This window comes from Symphalangus syndactylus, chromosome 9, assembly GCF_028878055.3.
Source record: "Symphalangus syndactylus isolate Jambi chromosome 9, NHGRI_mSymSyn1-v2.1_pri, whole genome shotgun sequence".
Taxonomy (NCBI): Eukaryota; Metazoa; Chordata; class Mammalia; order Primates; family Hylobatidae; genus Symphalangus; species Symphalangus syndactylus.
Genome location: NC_072431.2, coordinates 64,058,471 through 64,074,297, shown reverse-complemented (window position 1 = coordinate 64,074,297; position 15,827 = coordinate 64,058,471). Strand labels below are relative to the sequence as shown.

The window sequence follows — 15,827 nt, the reverse complement described above, 5'->3', positions numbered from 1 at the left end:
ATAAAAAGGGAGGTGATGCCGCAGGAAAGGGTGGAACTGGAAACACTCCTGGTTTCTTACTTTTCTCCAAGGACTCCTAGAAGTACCCCACCCCCCACCCCCACCCCTGCTCCCAGGAGGACAACGTGATCACTGTATTCAGCTCCATCAAGAACGGTCCAGGTTCTTCTAGATGGTATGCACACATGGCTCCTCTCCTCCTTCCTGGTGTCTGCCATAGCATTGGAGTAAAGTTCCTGCTGAAAATCCGCATCTCCCCTGGGCCCAGTGTTCTGGAAGTGAGAGAGACGATGTCACACTTCAAGGAGGCAGCTCTCTAGACAGGAAGGTTATTCACATCCCATGTCAAGTCTAACTAGAGTTCAGAGCAATTGAGAAATGCAATTTTATCTCCTGCCTTTCATTCTATACCCTGCTTCTGAACCATCGTGTTCAACTGTGATACTCACGCTTTGGTGACCATGACTCCAAAACTCACTTAATACACCCAAGGTCAGCCCCAGAGATCTGCTTCATAGCAAGGACTTTGGGTGGGTCTGCCCATGGAGTAGGGCACCCTCAGAGAATGTGGCTTTGGACTTCATCACAGCTGGGGCCTTTCGTGTCACTTAAGATCTAAACTTGTAACCATGCTAGATCTGTTTCTAATATGACAACATCGCGAACCATGAGTCCAGAAGCCTAATCCATAATCCTACCTCCTCATGATGAAGTCTCATGCTCTGTGCTCAACGTGGTTAGCTGCGCAAGATGTAAACCAAAGCTTCACTGAACCCTCGACCCAAATCGGTAACTCAAGTGCATCGATCATAATGAACCTCCCAGAACTCAGTACTTATGATTATTTTTGAGTCAGGGTCTCACTCTGTCGCCCGGGCTGGAGTGTAGTGGCAGGATCAGGGCTCCCTGCAGCCCCGACCTCCCAGGCTCCAGCGATCCTCCCGCCTCAGCCTCCAGAGTAGTTGGGAGTAGAGATGCCTCCCACATCGCCTGGCTAATTTTTGTATTTTTGTGGAGGGGGGATCTCGCCACTGCCCAGGCTTGAAGCTGGATCAAGCAATTGGGTTCCTCGGATTTCCGAAATAGACCCCAATATTCTGCCTTTACCCCAGAGGATGCAGATGTACCTTCTGTCAGGCCAATGACCTCAGGCATCCACGGTCCCTGGAACTCTAGAAAAAGGCGGGCGCGATCTCGCGCCCACACCCAGTGCTGTGGGTCATAAGCCTGGATCTGGAAAAACAAACGGCCCTTAAGAAGATGGGGACTCCCCAGGATACCCCTCCCTCCCCTCGTCCAGCCTCCAGCACACCCGATTCCTCTCCACCTCCTCCACCTCCCCAGACCCCACCCACCTCCTCCAACTCCTCCGGGGAAACCCAAGCCCTGCAGCGCATGGAACAGAAGAACTGGAATCGAAGCTTTTGGAACAAGGCTATCTGAGAGCGGATCTTCTTGGCCCTCCAGCGCATGGAACAGAATAACTGGAACCGACGCTTATGGAACAAGGGTATGTGAGAGCGGGTCTTCCTGACCCGCCAGCGCATGTAATGGAAGTGCTGGAACCGAAGCTTTTGGAACAAGGGTACGTGAGAGCGGGTCTTCCCGTACAGGAAGTAGAAGATGTTTCGTTTGGCGGACTTGTCATCCTCCTCCATGTCATTGGCCAGGTAGCTGGGGACAGAAATCAGGTTACTGCTCAGGGGCACCACCAGGAGAGACCTCCGGCTGAGGTCAGCTTCCCAGAGAGGAGGGCAAGGGACCGTCCCTAGCTCAGGACTGGCACCCACCCTGCAGAGAGCCACGCCTTCCTCAGGAGGGCTCTGCTGGACAGAGACCTGATCAAGGGCGTCTCTCGATCCTTCAGGATGGAGACAAAAACCCAACTGGTGGCCAAGAGTGGTGGCTTATGCCTGGAATCCCAGCACATTGGGAGGCCAAAGCAGGAGGATCACTTGAGGCCAGGAGTTTGAGACGGGCCTGGGCAACATAGCAAGACCCTCGTCTCTATTGAAAATATAAAAAATATGCCAGAAGCGGTGGCTCATGCCTGTAATCCCAGCACTTTGGGAGGCTGAAGCAGGTGGATCGCTTGAGGCCTGGAGTTCAAGACCAGCCTGGTCAACATGGAGAAACCCTATCCCTACTAAAAATACAAAAATCAGCCTGGTGTGGTGGCACACCCATTAGTCCTAGTTACTCAAGAGGCTGAGGCACAAGAATTGCATGAAGCCAGGAGGAGGACGTTGCAGTGAGCCGAGCTTGGACCACTCCATTCCAGCCTGAGAGGCAGAGCAAGACTCTGTCTTGATAAATAAATAAACAAATAACTGTCCAGGTGTGGTGGCACAGCCCTGTAGTCAAAGCTAATCCAGAGGCTGAGGTGGGAGGATCGCTTGAGCCCAGGATATGGAGGCTGCAGTGAGCTATGATCTCACCACTGCACTCCAGCTTGGGGGACAGGGCAAGTCTGTCTCAGAAAAATAAAAGAAATTGGATACATTGATATTTTTCCAGGACCCTGCCTTCTACAGGTGTCTAGTCTAATGGGACTGGGAGTAATCAGGGCAGATGACCTTATCCCAGTGTCCAGGATGTAACTGGAGAGCTACAGGCATGCAGAAGTTGGAAGATGAGGGAAGGCATCCCAGAGGCTGTGGGGTGAACTGAGTTCAAGGAATGGGTCTTTCCCTTCAGAACCACATGTGTGTGGGACACCCAGACAGAAAACACATATTCAAAGTCTAGCGGAGGGCATTTGGAAGGAGCAGTGAAGCCACGCCAGGGAACACCAAGATGGCGAGCCAGTGTGCTTGTAGAGATTGTAGAGAGGGTGGAATTGGCACTGTGGACCCTGGCCTCGATAGAGAAAGACATCAGCTAATGAAGTTGTTCAGGTGGACAGTGAGGTTGTCATGCTTTGGAAAGATGCTCAGGCTGCCCTAGGAAGCCCCCTGGCTTGGGGAGAGACTCCAGGAGACCCCAGCAGGGAGCATTTGACAGTGGATTCGAGTGATGTGAGGGGGACCTGAACTGTGACCTCTGTCATAGGAACCCAGAGGAGGTTGATGGCGTTTGTGGTTGATGTGGGAAGGACAGAGAGAGAAGAACCAGAAACGTCTGCTTGCTGGGGGAAGTGTCGTGTCCGCTCCTCCGCTCCTTTTCTTCTCCCCTTAGGAGCGGTTTATGGTTCCTTTTGCTTTATTCTTCTATTTGTACACTGGCGTTGGAATTTGTTTTTTTTGGCTTTTTTTTTTTTTTTTAGAAAAAGTCTCACTCTGGCTGGAGTGCAGTGGCTCAATCTTAGCTTACTTTAACCTCCACCTCCTGGGTTCAAGGGGTTCTCTTGCCTCAGCTTCCCAAGTAGCTTGGGTTACAGGTGCACAACACCACGCCCGGGTAATTTTTCTATTTTTAGTAGAGACGGGGCTTCACCATTTTGGCCAGGCTGGTCTCGATCTCCTGACCTTAGGTGATCTGCCTGCCTCGGGCTCCCAAAGTGCTGGGATACATGTGCGAGCCACCCCACCCAGCCTGAGTTTCTTTTTAGAAACAACAGTCTAAGATGCTATAATCCTCTCTTTTTTGTACACAGAGTAAAGAGGACAAATAGGTGAAAGAATAAATGAAAGGCTGGAATCCCACTTCCCCGGCTGTCCCAGGGCGTTGGATATTGACGGATAGGAGGCAGCAAACCACTCACAGAGCCAGGAAGAAATGAATGCGTTGGTATTGCCAGGAGAGGAGGCCGGCCCGGCTAAAATACGCTATGACCATAGCCAGGAGATACTGATGGAGAGAAAAGAAAACAGAGAGGGTGAGGTCACATCTTGGAAGACGAAGATTGTGGAGAGGGGGAATGAGGGTCTGGGGAGGGGCTGCCCCTCAGAGAAGGGACCTCAGTGTTTGGGTGACTGTGCTCATGTGGAAATTGCGGGGTGGAGGGGTATTCGAAGGTCGGATGCAAATCCGAGAGGCTGGAGGAAGGGTTTTTGGTGATGCTCCCAGGATGGTGGGCTCCGATGGAATCTTTGGAGGGGGTGTGTCTAGGTCAGCTGGTGTCAGCAGGGTCTTTTGTGTGCCAGGCAGAGAACTGTCCCAAAGAGCTGAGAGTAGCGGGGCCAGGAGTTTCAGGGCTGCGGCCAGACTGTGGCCGAGGGCTCAGATCCCAAAGGACCCATAGGAGAGGCAGGGGCCATTCATTCACTCTGCAAGAGACCAGCAGAGTCCTGAGGGAGATGCTGACAAATCATAAAAAGACCAAGAATAGCCAGGAGTGGTGGCTCAAGCCTGTGATCCCAGTAGTTTGAGAAGCTGAGACAGGAGAGTCATGTGAGCCCAGCAGTTGGAGAACCTGGGCAACACGCAAACCCTGTTTGTATAAAAATTATTCAAGCATGATGGCATGTGCCTGTACTCCCAGCTACTCAGGAGGCTGAGGCAGGAGGATTGCTTGAGCCCAGGAATTAGAGGCTGCAGTGAGCTGTGATCATGCCACTGCACTCCATCCTGGGAACTCAGCTAGATACTGTCTCGGAAAAAAAAAAAAAGGGTGGGCACCAAGACTCAAGACTGTGGGAGCTGGAGAGGCATAGTGGCTCACGTCTGTAATCCCAGCACTTCGGGAGGCCAAGGCAAGCAGAACACCTGAGGTCAGGTGATCAAGACCAGCCAGGTCAACTTGGCAAAACCCTGTCTCTACTAAAAACACAAAAATTAGCCAGCCATGGTGGTGCATGCCTGTAATCCCAGCTGCTTGGGAGGCTGAGGCAGGAGAATGCCTTGAACCCAAGAGGCGTCGGCTGCCGTGAGCCAAGGTTGAGACACTTCCCTCCAGCCTGGGCAACAGAGCAAGACTCCGTCTCACAAAAAGAAAAGAAAAAGACTGTGGGAGCATCTGGTGGGAGGGGCTGGAGGGAGAGAGGAGAAGAACTGTGGGTTTGGAAGCCGTACCCTCCCCCCAGCGGTGTGTTGAAGCAGGAACACAGTTCTGTGGAGAACAAGCTTACCTTGTCTGACACCCTCAGGTATTTGTCCCAGGCCAGGAATCTTTGAATGACAGGATCCTCTGTGATTAGAGAGCAGATGTCAGCATGAGAAGCAGGACAGGGTTTCCGTGGGAGCAGCAGGGCAGCGAGGAGAAGTGTGCCTCCCGGGGGGAAGTCTCAGGATTGTGGCCACGGGTGAGGTGGATGGAGAGGGGAGAATGAGTTTCACTGGGCAAGGGAGAGGGGCTCCTGCTATGAGAATCCCCTGAGAAGAGGCTGAAGGAGGCCCTGGGTGTGAGAATCTACAGGATGTAGAGCTGGGAATCAGCCAGGACCCCCTCCAGCAGCCACGGAGGGACCACTGCAGAGTCATAAAGGAATTCCCATCATTTCCTCATGAGACAGTCACATCAGGGTGTGACCATGGCCTTGGTATCCCCCACTATGGATGGAGACACTTAGATTTAGAAAAGTCAGCAAGGGACATTAAGTTTCAGAGGGCACAGCTGAAGCCACTTTCTTTGATTTTTTATTTTGTTTGTTTGTTTGTTTATTTATTTATTGAGATGGAGTCTCGTTCTGTGGGCCAGGCTGGAATGCAATGGCATGATCTCAGCTCACTGCAACCTCAGCCTCCCGAGTTCAAGCGATTCTCCTGTCTCAGTCCCCTGAGTAGCTGGGATTACAGGTGTGTGCTACCACTCCTGGCTAATTTTTGTATTTTTAGTATAGATCAGGTTTTACTGTGTTGGTCAGGCTGGTCTCCAACTCCTGACCTCAGGTGATCCACCTGCCTCAGCCTCCCAAAGTACTGGGATTACAGGTATGAGCTACCATGCCCAGCCTTGCTTTTTCTTTTGAGACAGAGTTTTGCTCTGTCACCCAGGCTGGGGTGCAGTGGTGCCACCATAGCTCACTGCAGCCTCAAAGTCCTGAGTTCAAGCAATCCTCTTGCCTCAGGCTCCCAACATGCTGGGATCTCAGGCATGAGCCACCACACTTGGCCCAAAAGCAAGCTTTCTTATCCCAAGCACCGACCTTTATAAAGTCCAGCTTAATCCTCTATCATCTCCTAAGCGTCCCTCATGAGTGATCACTTCAGAGTCCTCCTGCATGGAGAGCTCACCCACTGGGGACATATTTTTCTCACTGGAAAATGTGGTTATTGGAAATTTCCTCTTTTTGGAAAGAACAGGATTGGAGGTGCTCTCTGGGGTGTCCTACCAAGCAGCCTGTTGAAAGCCTCGTGGTGCTCAGGGAGCACGGATGACACTCGCCGCCGCTTTATATTCATCTTGGGGCCACACAGCCTCTCTGCCACCCAGGTCTCCTCAGGCTCAGGGGTGAGTTCCTTCTGTGACTCCTCCAACGACGACTCCTCAGATTCTTCCAACCACTCCCTCTTCCTTTTCCAGCAAAGGGATCTACGTGGGAGGCTGGAATCTACCCAAGGGGCTGAGTAAAGAAACCAGGCCACGGTGTAATGCTTCTGTAATTGATCACCTTAGACCCCGACCCAAAACCCCAAACCACTATCCATCCTCCCCAGCCTCGCACTGTTGGCTTCTCCAAGCCATCTTTCTGAATTTCTCCTCTGCTGAGCCCCATGTGCCACTCCTTCTCCTCCCCATTCTTACGTCTCTCTGTCCTCAGAACACTGCCTCATGTCCTTCCCTGGTCGCTGGCTCTCTGAGTCCCTCTTTTTTTTTGTTTCGAGACAGAATCTTGCTTTGTTGCCCAGGCTGGAGTGTAGTGGTGCAATCTCGACTCACTGCAACATCCATCTCCCAGATTCCAGTTATTCTCCTGCCTCAGCCTCTCAGGTAGCTGGGATTACAGGTGCCTGCCATAATGCCCAGCTCAATTTTGTAGTTTTAGTAGAGACGGGGTTTCACCATGTTGGCCAGGCTGGTCTCAAACTCTTGGCCTCAAGTGATCCACCTGCCTTGGCCTCCCAAAGTGCTGGGATTACAGATGTGAGCCACTGCACTCAGCCTGAATTTCTCCATTCTTCCCACACACCCTCCTCAGGTTCTCCTTCCTGACCTCTGACCCTTCTTTTTTTTTTTTTTTTTTTTTTGAGACAGCGTCTCACTCTCTCACCCAGACTGGAGTGAAGTAGCGAAATCTCAGCTCACTGCAACCTCCTCCTCCCAGGCTCAAGCAATTTTCTTGTCTCAGCCTCCCGAGTAGCTGGGATTACAGGCACGCACCACTACCGCCCGGCTAATTTTTGTACTTTTAGTAGCGATGGGGTTTCACTATGTTGGCCAGGCTGGCCTTGAACTCCTGACCTCAGATGATCTGCCCGCCTCGGCCTCCCAAACTGTTGGGGTTACAGGTGCGAGCCCCTGTGCCCAGCCCCCTTCCTTCATCTTAGTCAATCCTATCCCACCTCTTCTTCCTCCGATCCCCTCACCTGATGGTCCCGACACTTCATCATCCACCACCTCCTGGAGGGGGTACCCAAAGGTGCTCCGCTGGTGGCTCTGCCCCTCATCCTGGGGGTGCGGTTGATGGCTGGTCATGATGTTTCACAAAATCTGTCCCGTCCCACGGAACCTAGTCTCTGTTCTGTCTGTGGCCTTCTTCTGGACACAGCTACGATCCAGAAGAGTGTGTTATCAATTCTCGAGGCTGGGAGAAGTCAGTAGTGGAGAACAGTTCTGAAAAGATAACTGTTGCCCACCTGAGCTGCAGGTGCCCACCGAGTCCAGTCCCTCCAATCAGGAAGGTCGGAATCTCTGATGTCATCGGTCAGTCCAACCTGGCAACCAGTTTGAAACAAAACACAAGTAACTGCCAGGCTGATCTCTTGTCCTGGAGATTCTGGGTGAATGGTATCTCCTGCTACTGTCCCAACCTCAGACCACTGTCCAAAAGCATCTTCAGGGTCTCCACATCCCTCTGTTCCCTGTCCCAGCAGAGACTGTGTCCTCTCCACTCAAAGCTTGAAGGGTGTCGGGGTCTCCTCTTCCCTGTACATGCCCATTTCAGAGTCCAGTCTGGTGGGAGAAGGAACAGGGTGGGAAACTGTGAAACCTTACAAGAGCGAGATTATCATGTACAAGAGTGAGATTATCACGTACAAGAGTGAGATTATCACGTACAAGAGATCCCAGGAACATTGACTTGATGAAAAAGTCACATCAGAGCACTCAATTTGGCAGAGCTTTTCTGCCGAATGTTTACTGACATTCACTGTCCGAGATTCTATACTGGGGGTTCACGCGTCCTCTGCCCTAAGGCATCTCTGAGTCCAAGAGACATTTTGAGGCCTGAAAATCATAGGAAACTGCCCCTGAGCTCACACATATTTCCAATGGTGTCCCCAATTTCAGGGAGTCCATGGATCACCTAAAGCCAGCCCCTCCAGTTCGGCTAAGAAACTCTAGTCCCTATATCAAGTTTTGTATCATATGTATTGCTCTGAACTCAGAAATTTCCCTACCATTTATGGATTCTATGACTAAAATATCGCATGTACAAAAAGAGTAAGTCGACAAATCTCAGCTGTGCACAGTGGCTCATGCTTGTAATCCCAGCACTTTGGGTGGCCAAGGGAGGAAGATTGCCTGGGCAACAAGAGCAAAACTCCGTCTCAAAAAATATAAAGAACCTGTGGGTGAGTTCCCACATGGCTTCCTAATGGTCTGCGGCTCTCCTAGGAGTCTCTCGCTCATGGGAAAGGCACAAACTGAACGCGGAAGGAAACCCCATTGCTGTGGAAGTCCTGTTGTTAGGAAGCTCTGCTTTTCTGGAGTTCAAATTCGCATTCATGACACTTTAAACCGTCAGAGCTGGGTGTGTCCTCCTACAGCAAATCACTTTACTCTCTCTCTCTCCTAGTTAACAGGCTTTCAAATATTAGAACATCCATATTCTGACCCCATTAAAATTTCTCTTTTGTGGAATGAAAAGCTCTGATTTAACCCATCTTCAAGCCTGGTATGCGTATTCCTCTCTGTTCTGGCCACCTTGTCTAGACAAACTACACCGAGGCAGTGCCCATCTTAAATGATTTTGATACATCGTCAAAAAATGGGCAAACCAGGCATGGTGGCTCATGCCTGTAATCCTACCACTTTAAGAAGCCGAGGCAGACAGATCACCAGAGGCCAGAAGTTCAAAAACAGCCTGGCCAACATGTTGAAATCCGTCTCTACCAAAAATACAGAAAAAATTAGCTGGGTATGGGGGTGCACATCTGTAATCCCAGCTACTTGGGAGGCTGAGGCAGGAGAATCGCTTGAACCCGGAAGGCAGAGGTTGCAGTGAGCTGAGATTGCACCACTGCACTCCAGCCTGGGTGACACAGTGAGACACCATCTCAAAAAAAAAAAAAAAAAAAAAGGGCTAAACAGCCCAGGTTGGGTCTGATATGTTCAGAAAAAAGCAAAACAGTCACCTCTCACCTTTTCTTTTCCCACAATGATGCAGTTTAATACAACAATGGCTGCAGGAATGCTGCAGAAATATCATTCAAGTGAAACAGAAAGGCTTTCCTGGCCAGACACAGTGGTCACTCCTGTAATGCCAAAAGTTTGGTTGGCTAAGGTGGGAGGATTTCTTGTGGCCAGGAGTTCGAGGCTGCAGTGAGCTGTGATCCACCACTGCATTCCAGCATGGACATCAGAGTAAGGCCTGTCTCTAAAAAAACCCTTCATCCCTCAAAAAAGGGATTTGCAAATACCAGCCTTTCAGCCTGAGGATCACATGGAGGAACGTTAAGATACAGATGCTGGGCCCCAGCCCCATTGATTCTAATTCAAAAAACTGATGTGGGGCCTGGTTTAACTCCATCATTGGAATCCATTGAGATTTGGAACTCTCTGGGTTAGACAGTGCAAGAGAGATCCTAAAGAAAGCAAAGTCACTATGGACTGAAATGAGCAGACAAGGTTTTCTGAGCGTGGGGAAATATGATCTGGGCCTCACTTGGGAGGACTGTGGCCAGGCCTTGAGTCCTTGGCTCAGTGGGACCTTCTGAAACAGCCTCCAAGCCATGCCCCCGCTTCCTTTGCTTTTGGATGACCTCCCTCCAGCAGCTTTGGTGCTGATGGGAATAAGTTGACCTGCAGCAGAAGTTCAGCCCAAGTCTCAGCCTAGCAGCCTCCCCACACCTGACCAGGGTCTGGTCATGCTGCCGTCTCTGCAGTTCTCTGTGGAGTCATAGTTTCCATACCTTGAAAAGAACTTCCCCTTCTGGGGCCCAGAAACCCAGTAAACCCTGAGGAAAAAAGTGAATGAAATTACCGAAGACAACTCTGTGGTGAGGAGATGGAAAAGAGACTCTTTGTTTTTGTTATTTATTTATTTATTTATTTATTTATTTATTGAGACAGAGTTTCACTCTTGTCGCCCAGACTGGATTGTAATGGCTCAATCTCGGCTCACTGCAACCTCTGCCTCCTATGTTCAAGCGGTTCTCATGCCTCAGCCTCCAGAGTAGCTGGGACAATAGGCACACACCACCACGCCCAGCTAATTTTTGTATTTGTAGTAGAGATGGGGTTTCGCCATGTTGCCCAGGCTGGCCTCGAACTCCTGGCCTCAAGCAATCTGCCTGCCTTGGCCTCTCAAAGTGCTGGGACTACAGATGTGAGCCACCGTGCCCAGCCCTCACTGTATGGATTTTCTAAAAAAAAAAAAAAAAAAAGATTAAAATTAAAATTGTCTTATTTGCCAAAAGGTAAATAAACCTTTCTCCTCTCCTTTTTAAAGAGTATTTCCTTGATAAACCTTGTAACATAAATAACTTCTTTTGTGCCTTTGATATGTATCTAAATCTTTTAAAAAGGTAAACGAACTTCTTGCCAACATTACAACGCAGGAATTTTTTTTTTTTTTTTTTTTTTTGAATCAAAATCTCACTCTGTCACCCAGGCTGGAGTGCAGTGGTATGACTCCGCTCACTGCAACCTCCACTTCCCGGGTTCAAGCAATTCTCCTGTCTCAACCTCCTGAGTAGCTGAGACTACAGGCGCCTGCCACCATGCATGGCTAATTTTTGTATTTTTAGTAGAGACAGGGTTTCACCTTGTTGGTCTGGCTGGTCTTGAACTCCTGACCTCAGGTGATCCACAGGCATGAGCCACCACGCCTGGCCACAACCCAGGAATTTTTTTCTTAAGAGCCTGAGAGTCTTGTCTTTGAAATGTAAACCTCGCCGGGCGTGGTGGCTCACGCTTGTAATCCCAGCACTTTGGGAGGCCGAGGCGGGCGGATCACGAGGTCAGCAGATCGAGACCATGGTGAAACCCCGTCTCTACTAAAAATACAAAAAAAAAAAATTAGCCGGGCGTGGTGGCGGGCGCCTGTAGTCCCAGCTACTCGGAGAGGCTGAGGCAGGAGAATGGCGGGAACCCGCGAGGCGGAGCTTGCAGTGAGCCGAGATCGCGCCACTGCACTCCAGCCTGGGCGACAGAGTGAGACTCCGTCTCAAAAAAAAAAAAAAAAAAAAAAAGAAATGTAAACCTCAAGGAAGATAGTGTCCCTATGTTCCTGTTGCCTAGGGAGTTTCGCCTAGGCACCTTGAGCTGTTACTACCTGCTTGTCAAGGAGATGTGAGAAGTTTTATTTTTCATCGGATACAGGTAATTAACTAGCATGGATGGCCACCTTGATTTCCAGGTGAATTTAGGATGAGTGTTTAAGAATGCATAGCAGGCCAGGCACGGTGGCTCACACCTGTAATCCCAGCACTCTGGGGGAGGCTGAGACGGGCGGATCACTTGAAGCCACACAGAAATCAAAAGAAGGAGTTTGAGTCCAGCCTGGCCAATATGGTGAAACTCTGTCTCTACTAAAATACAAATATTAGCTGGGCATGATGGCACATGTCTGTAATTCCAGCTACTTGGGACGCTTAGGCACGAGAATCACTTCAACCCAGGAGGTGGAGGTTACAGTAAGCCAAGATCACACCACTACACTCCAGCCTGGATGACAGAATGAGACCCTGTCTCAAAAAAAAAAAAAAAAAATGCATAGCAAGTCCTTTTACATGAGGATGAGTTACTGTTTATCTTGACAGCGTGTATACAATGGATTGTATCTGCCAGGCTATATAAAAAGGAGGCTTTGGCCGGGCGCCATGGCTCACACCTATAATCCCAGCACGTTGGGAGGCCTAGGTAGGAGAATTACAAGGTCAGGATTTTGAGACCATCCTAGCTAACATGACGAAACCCCGTCTCCACTAAAAATACAAAACATTAGCCAGGCGTGCTGGCACGCACTTGTAGTCCCAGTTACTTGGGAGGCTGAGGCAGGAAAATCGCTTAAACCAGGGAGGCAGAGGTTGCAGTGAGCCGAGATTGCACCACTGCCCTCCAGCCTGGGCAACAGAGCAAGACTCTGTCTCAAAAAAAAAAAAAAGGAGGCTTTATTTCTCTTTGTATCTCATTAATGGATCACCTGTGATGGGCATCACAGTCTGGTTTAATGCTTATTCAATAATAAAATTATTTTCTTTATTTTCTGAATTTGTGGAGAGAATATTCTAGGTTAACAGAAGAATTTATTTATTTATCTATTTATTTATTTTGAGATGGAATCTTGCTCTGTCGCCAGGCTGGAGTACAGTGGCATGATCTCGGCTCACTGCAATCTCCGCCTCCCGGGTTCAAGTGATTCCCCTGCCTCAGCCTCCCAAGTAGCTGGGACTACAGGCACGCACCACCACACCCAGCTAATTTTTTGTGTTTTAGCAGAGACAGGGTTTCACCATGTTGGCCAGGATGGTCTTGATCTCCTGACCTCATGATCTGCCTGCCTTGGCCTCCCACAGTGCTGGGATTACAGGCGTGAGCCACTGCGCCTGGCCTCAGAAGAATTTATTTTTAGTCTTTTCCTTACCAGTTTTTATGAAACAACTGGGCAAGAACACTGTTAGATTTCACCAAAAAATTGTGATGAATCATTGTCCTTATCATCCCATTTTTGAAAATTTACATTTTAATTGTAATCCAAAAATAAAATTCTAAGCCCCCACAACTGACTGAATGGACTCCCCTGTTGGCCAACAGGATCCAAAATAAACATGAAAATCTAATTCAGGTCATGATGGGAAGGAGGGGGTCGGACATGCCTTGTCATAACTCTCCTCCCTTCAGAGTTTAGGCACAGCTGACCAACATTAACATTAGAATAGAGATCATAAGACTGACAAAACAGGCTCTTTGTATCAGTAAGATACCCAACTCCAACCAGACTCTGATATAGCATCACATGACAGATAGCAGTCCCTGAAGGAAATCATAGTATTTTACCCCATAATATATTTTCTTTAACACACTTTAAAATAGTCCTGCAAAGCCATCTCTTTGGGGGAAATTTGCATTCTGTAGAGAATCTCCTTCCCTTACAGAAAAGACTCCAGGTCTTTTCCGGAGAGTCTGACACCTTTTAAGATCCAATAAGAGATATTTATCATCTATTCTCTCTGAAGCCTGTTCTGAGGCTTCACCTACATAACAAGAACCTTGGTTTCCACAATCCCCCTTATCTTAACTCAACCTTTTCTTTTCTTTCTTTTCTTTCCCTCCCTCTTTCTTTTCCTTCCTTCCTTGCTTCCTTCCTTCCTCTCTCTTTTTTTTTCTCTCTCTCTTTCTCTCTTTTCTTCTCTGTTGCCCAAGCTGGAGTGAAGGGCACCATCATGGCTCATGTAGCCTCAACTTCGCAGGCTCAAGCGATCTTCCCATCTCAGCCTCCTGAGTAGCGGAGACTACAGGCATGCACCACCACGCCTGGATAATTTTTTTTTTTGTAGAGGTGGGGGTCTCACTGTGTTGCCCAGGCTGTCCTTGAACTCCTGGCCTCAAGGGATCCTCCCAGCTGACCCTCCCAAAATGCTGGGATTACAGGCATGAGCCACCACAATGGCCCATTTCTTTGTGTAGTCTTCCAACTGTTCAGCCAACCCTTAACTCTGAACCAACTGCCAATCTTTGAATCTACTAGTGACCTGAAAGCCTTTCCTGGCTGACCCAACATATACCTCCCATGTATTGATTTATGTCTTTGCCTGTAACTGCTTTCTCCCTAAGATGTATAAAACCAAGCAGTAACCCACCACTTTGGGCTCACGTTCTCAGGACCCCCGAGACTGTGTCACCAGCCATGGTCACTCAAATAGGAGGCCCAGAATAAAACTCTTTACAGCCTTTGACTCTTTTTGGCCAACATAACCTAACCCTAAATATAATCCTCCTGGGGAAGGTAAGATCACAGGTATCTCTTTTCTTCGTTCGATTTGTGTGTGTATTTCCTGATTTCTCTACAGTTTTCAGGCATTCGCTGTGTGATCTAGAAAAGCTACAGAGTCTCACTCGGTCGCCAGACTGGAGTGCAGTGGCGCGATCTCGGCTCACTGCAACCCTCGCCTCCCAGGTTCAAGTGATTCTATCTGCCTCAGCCTCCCAAGTAGCTGGGATTGCAGGCACACACCACCACGCCCAGCTAATTTTTGTATTTTTAGTAGAGACGGGGTTTCACCATGTCGGCCAGGATGGTCTCTATCTCTTGACCTCGCGATCCGCCCACCTCGGCCTCCCAAAGTGCTGGGATTACAGGTGTGAGCCACCGCGCCCGGCTACAAATTCTTTGTTCTTTTTCTTCCTTGGAAAGCATCGCTGGACATTTATCCCGTCCTAGTAGTCGAGTGAAACTTCTCTTAGCATTTCAGCGCAGTGACCATGAGACACCCTTTCCTTTCCTGCTCCTTATGGGAAACTCGGTTCTAACCCAGAGGACTGGGGCTCCAGGACCCAGTCACGCAGCCCTGGACTTGACCTTAAAAGGGAGTAAAGACAAACGTGAAGTTCAGTCCGGTGTTCAGGGCTGCCAAAGCTCATAGCCTGGAGTTTCTTTTCTTTTTTTTTTAAGAATGAGGCAAGTTATTAACCCAGCATGGTTTGTTCTAATGCTTCTTGTTGGCAGCTGCCACCTGTCCGGTGATTCTGTCCAGATCTCTCTGTCTCTGAGGTGTCAGTTTGCGGCCCCCATCTTGGTCCTTTTCCACCATTTTCAGCCCCTCCAGGGCTTGGAGGACCCGGCGGGCCACACTCTTGGAGCCTCGGCTGAAGTGGCTGGGCATGACGCCGTTTCTCTGACGTCCCCCATAGATCTTGGTCATGGAGCCAACCCCAGCGCCACCCGGAGGTACAGGTGCCGCGCTGTGGAAGCAGCTCGCGTGTAGAACCAGTTCTTACCGTAGGGAGCAAGCTCTTTGTGCTTGGCCAGCTTGACGGTGTCCACCCATTCGGGGACTTTCAGCTTCCTGGACTTTTTGAAGAAGGCTGCCAGAGCTCTGACGAACTCCTGCTGGTTCACGTCTTTTACAGTAACTCCAGGCATCGTGCGGCCTCCGCGCTGCCAGCCAGGGGAAAAAAAGCTGGAGTTTCTTTTTTTTTTTTTTTTTTTTTGATTCGGAGTCTGTCTCTGTCTACCAGGCTGGAGTGCAGTGGCGCGATCTCGGCTCGCTGCAAGCAAGCTCCGCCTCCCGGGTTCACACCATTCTCCTGCCTCAGGCTTTCCGAGTAGCTGGGACTACAGGCGCCCGCCACCACGCCCGGCTAATTTTTTTGTACTTTTAGTAGAGACGGGGTTTCACCGTGGTCTCGATCTCCTGACCTCGTGATCCGCCCGCCTCGGCCTCCCGAAGTGCTGGGATTACAAGCGTGAGCCACCGCGCCCGGCCGAAAGCTGGAGTTTCTTAACCTCTAGTCGGGGTAGAGACATTTAAAACGGCCCCTAAACTTGGGGGGCGCATAGGCTCATGGGAAATAGAGTCCACTACTTGTCCAGGGACAAGCAGTGGGCCCTGAGAGGCGGACT

The 15,827-nt window shown here is 49.7% G+C and overlaps 1 protein-coding gene and 1 pseudogene across 1 annotated transcript; both read right to left on the bottom strand.

Moving 5' to 3' along the window:
* Window positions 1-21: 21 nt before the first annotated feature.
* LOC129490682 (speedy protein E12-like) lies at window positions 22-14,607 on the bottom strand. Its single transcript, XM_055294510.2, has 8 exons — window positions 14,487-14,607; window positions 7,408-7,993; window positions 6,213-6,443; window positions 5,010-5,068; window positions 3,704-3,789; window positions 1,356-1,674; window positions 1,128-1,233; window positions 22-272 (listed from the first exon to the last, which is right to left on the bottom strand). The coding sequence occupies exons 2-8, from the start codon at window positions 7,514-7,516 to the stop codon at window positions 169-171; spliced, it is 1,014 nt and encodes a 337-aa protein (XP_055150485.1). The 5' UTR covers window positions 7,517-7,993; window positions 14,487-14,607; the 3' UTR covers window positions 22-168.
* Window positions 10,284-15,739, bottom strand: LOC134737516 (small ribosomal subunit protein eS19-like; annotated as a pseudogene).
* Between the last annotated feature and the right edge of the window lie 88 nt (window positions 15,740-15,827).